The following is a 5,812-nucleotide window of genomic DNA, read 5'->3' on the forward strand; positions in this document are numbered from 1 at the left end:
CCCCCTCCCCCCCCCCCCTCCCCTTCCATCCTTTATCGGTATAGAGTTTGACATTATTAGTACAAGACGTTTCACCATGGTCTGTCTTGCTGATCTAAGAGGATGAAGCCATGATGATTGTAATGTAGACAAGTAACAACGAAAACCTTATTATTATTCGTTGAATAATTTTTTCAACAAGCTTGGTTCCTTACCAATGTACGCCTCCTTTCTTTGCGTGTTATTTCCAGACAGCAGAGGAAGTGAATTTTGCTGCTAATGGAATAACTGCTGAAGGATTGAAGGCCTTTGATGGCATCTTGCAATCAAATATTGCACTAAAGACTCTTAACCTATCTGGAAATGCTATTGGAGATGAAGGAGCCAAGGTAATGCACAGATAGTATAGGTGGAATTTTAAAGCATTAAATTCTTGCAAGACAGATGGCTACTAAGCTGATCCTAACTTTTCCTGTACGCTTCCTTGACTATCATTCCAATTTAACATGCATATTTGCACCCATATTTTCTATTCTACTTCTTATGTGTCTCTAGGCACTTCAGGATCAACATGAATATTTGGTGTTTATGGTTGTGCATATGTTACCATATTTTGTGTTAGTCTGAGTCAGAGTTTTTTGCATATCCCCCGAGTTTGTTGGTCTTAAGGAAAAGCATCAAACCCGAGGCCTTTAGCTGATTTGTTTCTCTCAAGTCCAGAAACATCATACTTAGAAGCTGCTAAATGGTTATCTGGAGCAGTTTTCGTTTCTCTTACTATTACTTTATGCAAACAACTTGTTAGAGAATATATCAGTTAACCTCACAATTCTTTCTATTCTAGTTTGTCATTCCTGAGCTTTCAATTGTAATATTCTGAAGTTCATTAATAAAAATTTACATTCACAGTGTCTATGTGATATACTGGCAAATAACTCTGGTATTCAAAAGCTCCAGCTAAACAGCACCGGCCTAGGAGATGAGGTTAGCATATGCTTTTAATATTTAAAGCCCTGTTGCAGTGTTGCTATATATTTTCTGCTTTAAGATCGATTATCCCTAAAAATGTTTTTGGCAATGGTTTATCTGAATTTTGCAGGGAGCTAAAGCTATTGGTGAAATGCTGAAAACAAATTCAACTTTGCGTGTAGTTGAACTAAACAATAATCAGATTGACTATTCTGTATGTTTCTTTAAGCTGAACTTGTAATTTGTATTGGTCCAATTTTTTTACTATCTCAATTTCTGAAGGAAAACCTGTTTGATTTGAATATGGAGATAGGGATTTTCAGGTCTTGCTGGATCACTTCTTGAGAATAAAAGTTTACAATCGTTGCATCTCAAGTGAGCAAAATTTCTTCCACTATGCTTTTGTCTTTGCTTGTCCATTTGTCGTATGTCCAATTTTAGCAGTTTCCTGTTTGTTTGTTTTTTTTGGGTAGTTATGGAGGGTGGGGTGAGGGATTTGAATTGTGAAGGCATGTTAACTTTTATTTTATTTTTTTTAAATGGGAAAAAAAACTTTGATTTCCCTTATATCCTTCAACTAAGTGCTTCAATTTACTTTTCAGTGGCAACTATGGTGGTGCTTTAGGTGCTGCAGCATTGGCTAAAGGCCTGGAGGGCAATAAATCTTTGAGGGTACGTTTCTGATCAATTCCTCCCTCCCACACCCACCTCCTTATCCTATTCAGTTTCTTTTGACCTGGCAAATTATTGAGCTTCTCGTAACCTTGATATCTTGCTTCTGTGTCCTTGGACAATTTGTTGGTATTTTGTGAATTTTACTTTCTGCTCTCGTGCCCTTCCAGGGTAGGGGTAAGGCTGCGTACATCTTAGCCTCCCCAGACTCGGACCCTACTTGCGGGAAATCACTGGATTTGTTGTTGTTGTTGTTGTTGCTCTCATGTTTCAATTTGATCGCATGAAAGAGCTGTTTTCAAAATCTTCGATTGCTACCATTTTTAATTTTCTCTGTGACTGCTGACACTAGGATAGCATGCTAATGCGCTTAATGTCATTAAAGCGACTTTCTCTGTTTACCTATTGGAGTACTATATATCCTAAAAACCCCTCATTTCTTCAACTATGCTTGAAATGTTTCTGTATGTGTAGGAACTTTATTTGCAAGGGAACTCTATTGGTGATGAAGGAGTACGGGCATTAATTTCTGGCCTATCTTTGCGTAAAGGTTTGCTTATGATGTATCATTAACCATTCTCTTTACCATATTCCTGTTGTGTTTTGTGCATATTCGTGGAGTTACATGCGTCACCATTATATGTCTGCAGGGAAACTTGTCTTACTTGACATGGCCAACAACTCAATTACTGCTAGAGGTGCATTTCATGTAGCAGAATATGCCAAAAAAAGCAAAAGCTTACTATGGTTGAACCTCTATATGAATGACATCAAAGATGAGGTAATTGAATCACTTAGAACTTTCACATGTTCTTTTGGGGAAGGTTAATGATTGATTGATAGAGAAAAACATGAAGAGTATGACTTGGTTGGAGCTGAATGTGAGAGTTGTTCATTATTGGAAGCAGAGCATAGGGTTAGACCGCATGGTCGAGAAAAAACTTAATGGTTCCATACATTAAAGAAGATAATTTCCGACTGGGTTTTATCACGTTGGGATGGCCAAAAAAAAATAAATTAGAAGGTTTGCTTGGTCCATGGTAGTAACTGGAAGATGTTGAATGAACTGAGGTCCTTTTTTTTTTCTGCGAGTGGGTCCGGACTTCAATCTCTCGATATGCATTGACTTTTCCTTTTTTCCTCCCCAATTGATATCCGTCAGGGAGCTGAAAAGATTGCAGAAGCTTTGAAGGAGAACCGCTCAATAACTAACATAGATCTAGTAAGCTGTTGTTTCTTCTTTTCTATTTTATTTAATATTTCTTGTTTGTTCAGGGAGGAGGTTGTTGTTTCTTAGTCAAGAATTATTTTCGTACTGGTATTTGCATACACCTTCGATGACTGAAGTTCTATGAAAATTTTACAGGGGGGCAATGACATACATGCTAAGGGTATCAGTGCCTTAGCAGAAGTTCTGAAAGATAATTCTGTCATTACCTCAGTGAGTTTCATCAAAAAATTTCCTTTTACTGATGTCTCGAAAAAGAGATACTTAAAATTTCTTACGCACAGTTAGAGCTTGGTTACAACCCCATTGGACCAGAGGGGGCGAAGGCATTAGCAGAGGTCCTCAAGTTTCATGGAAATGTGAAAGATCTCATGCTTGGTTGGTGTCAGGTAATCGATGGATTGTTTCGTATAAGCTCTATTTATTCAACTCTTTTAGCATGCTTACCTAATTTTATTGCAAGATTGGAGCCAAAGGTGCGGAGGCTATTGCTGATATGTTGAAGTACAATAGTACCATCTCTAATCTAGACTTGCGAGCCAATGGACTAAGAGACGAGGTTTTAATTCGTAGTTTATAGTTCATTCATCCTGTGACAATCAATCTTCAATTTTCCTCAAAGTACAATAACTATCTCCTTTTCAGGGTGCAATCTGCCTTGCTCGGAGTTTAAAGGTGGTCAATGAAGCCTTGACAACACTCAATTTAGGGTTCAATGAAATTAGAGTATGTAACTCCTTTTAAGCACAACCTCCTGTCTCGATAAACTTAGCTTCTTGCAAACTTAGTCTCTCTTGTGCACAGGATGAAGGAGCTTTCTCCATCGCTCAAGCACTGAAGGCAAACGAAGATGTAAGACTCACATCCATAAATCTTACCAGCAACTTCCTCACCAAACTAGGGCAGGTATCTTCAAATGACACCCTATTTTATTCTCATATTCAGCTGTTTTACACAATATTTAGATCCTCACATCTGGATGGATTTCCAAATTTCAGACAGCTCTCACAGATGCAAGAGACCATGTGTTTGAGATGACTGAGAAGGAGCTTGCTGTTATGTTCTAAAATACTACTCCTTTGATCAAATATGTTTTTCTTCCTACTTTCTATTCTTGAGGTTGGGGCATGGGTGCATAGATGGAGGATTTTGTCGTCTTTTTTTTTTTTTTTTTTTTGCTTTTTTCTTTTTAGGGAATAGAATCACAGCCCACCATGATATTCTTTCCACTGGCGTGGATCAAGAGTCTACCCTTAGTTCCCTTGTTTCTGAATTCTTGAGTGGGCAAGGGTGGGAATTTTGGTATTGAGCTATGTACTGATATTGTCAAAGAATTCTTCTTTTAGTCTTCTCATTTGATAATGTAAGTGGCATGTATACGACAATTCTTCAATATTAATTGTTAGGTTATAGTAAATATAAAACAGATCCAGCGAGGTATTCCTATCGAGAACTTCAATTAGTTTTTTTTTTGGGTTGGCTTTTTTAGTACTTCAGATTCATTTTTAAGCTCTTTGAGTTGTTTTTGGTTCCCTATCTTTGAGCCTATGCGATGGTAAAGGACGAAACAAGCTAACCTTATAGTCATTCAACTTTTCTGAAGCATTCTGATAAATGTGCTGCGTTCTAATGCTTATCCTTCCCCTTGAAAAAATAGGGGACAGGAAAAACCATGAATAAAGAAAAAGAAAGGGAAGTGTATTCATACCGTTAAGGGTTAAAAAAAATCTTGAACTATATGCATAACATGTTCGTGTACAATCCAGAAACTGCTTGTTTATTTTAGTTGGCATCTTGTGTACGTTGAGCTTGTAAAGTTTTCAAATTGGAATTTTGTGGGATAAGGTGGACAGCTGGGGTTCTCAAAATCTGCAAGGCAGTATTATTCAGTGGATAACTCTTCAAGATTACTTCGAACGGAGTGTTTTCAGGACAGAGCTGAACAACACGAAATGTGGCTAAGCTCTCTAAATGACATATCTGTATTCGCATCACCAAATTTTTAGGTGTGCGATTAACTGCTTCCAGAAAGTAAGGGGGGAAGACATCAGAGAACCCCACACATATACTAGTGGTTTTTCGGCTTTTTTTTATGGTCCAAAATAAGTGATTTTTCAAGTCGGTCTCCAAAATAAGTTTTTTGGCTCCTTGTACTGCCTCCTTTTCCAGTAGTAGTGCAGATATTCAGCAGACTCCAGCTCAAACATTAGATAACTACGCGGTTTTTAGTGTCATCTTTTGATTTGCATGGTCCACTCTTTCTTCTTTTTCTTCTTATCTTTTCAAATTCTTAGTTGTATGGATGTTGATTTGAAGCTATGAAAAAGGAAAGATTTCAATAGCACAGGGACTGAATTCTTCCTCCTGCGTAGCAGACTTCAATTTATGAGGAAAACAACTGTATTGTAGCTGGCATTTCTCCAACTTGTCTCCCTTTTTCAGATTTTTAGAGTACATTTTCATGTACATTAACATCTTTTTAAAAACTAGACCACAATGGTGCGCTATAGTGAAACAGTAATAAAATAGTTTTGCACATTGGGAGCATCACTTTATTTCCTAGAGTTCGTTTGGTTTACCTCATTATCAAAATTAATCTCAACATAAATAATACAATAGTTAATTGGTTTTATGAGAAAAAAATAATCTGTGATAACTAACGTATGATTGGATTTAGTAAACTCTGTATTGCTAATACTCTCACATGTTATGCAGAAATATTATATTATCTTATTGTGAAGTAGCTAGAAGGTGCAAAATAGAATAAGCTCTTAAAGTAAGTAATCCCTACATAATAATTTTATATTGTTATCTTAAAGTAAATAATTCTTACATCGTTACTGATTGCATAACAATTTATCATAATAAGTGTCTCCTGCTCAAATATGCTACAGACTTTTGAATTCCCTTCTGTCCAAATTAAAAATAAATAAATTGGAGACAGCAAATATTCCCAAATGCAGC

The 5,812-nt window shown here is 36.8% G+C and overlaps 1 protein-coding gene across 2 annotated transcripts in view; it reads left to right on the forward strand.

Moving 5' to 3' along the window:
* The window catches only part of LOC109242011 (protein NLRC3), a 10,057-nt gene extending 5,737 nt beyond the window's left edge, over positions 1-4,320 (forward strand). The window contains exons 5-18 of one of the 2 annotated variants that reach the window (XM_019408838.1): positions 231-368; positions 889-963; positions 1,079-1,162; positions 1,262-1,323; positions 1,551-1,620; positions 2,095-2,170; positions 2,271-2,401; positions 2,783-2,842; positions 2,987-3,061; positions 3,133-3,237; positions 3,312-3,407; positions 3,494-3,574; positions 3,653-3,754; positions 3,847-4,320. In XM_019408838.1, the coding sequence (XP_019264383.1) occupies positions 231-368; positions 889-963; positions 1,079-1,162; positions 1,262-1,323; positions 1,551-1,620; positions 2,095-2,170; positions 2,271-2,401; positions 2,783-2,842; positions 2,987-3,061; positions 3,133-3,237; positions 3,312-3,407; positions 3,494-3,574; positions 3,653-3,754; positions 3,847-3,915 (1,224 nt within the window). In that variant the 3' untranslated portion in view covers positions 3,916-4,320. Of the gene's footprint in view, positions 1-230; positions 369-888; positions 964-1,078; positions 1,163-1,261; positions 1,324-1,550; positions 1,621-2,094; positions 2,171-2,270; positions 2,402-2,782; positions 2,843-2,986; positions 3,062-3,132; positions 3,238-3,311; positions 3,408-3,493; positions 3,575-3,652; positions 3,755-3,846 lie in introns of those variants that run through there. The other variant, XR_002070337.1, reaches the window with a different exon arrangement.
* The last annotated feature ends 1,492 nt before the right edge of the window (positions 4,321-5,812 follow it).

This window comes from Nicotiana attenuata, unplaced genomic scaffold, assembly GCF_001879085.1.
Source record: "Nicotiana attenuata strain UT unplaced genomic scaffold, NIATTr2, whole genome shotgun sequence".
Lineage (NCBI taxonomy): Eukaryota > Viridiplantae > Streptophyta > Magnoliopsida > Solanales > Solanaceae > Nicotiana > Nicotiana attenuata.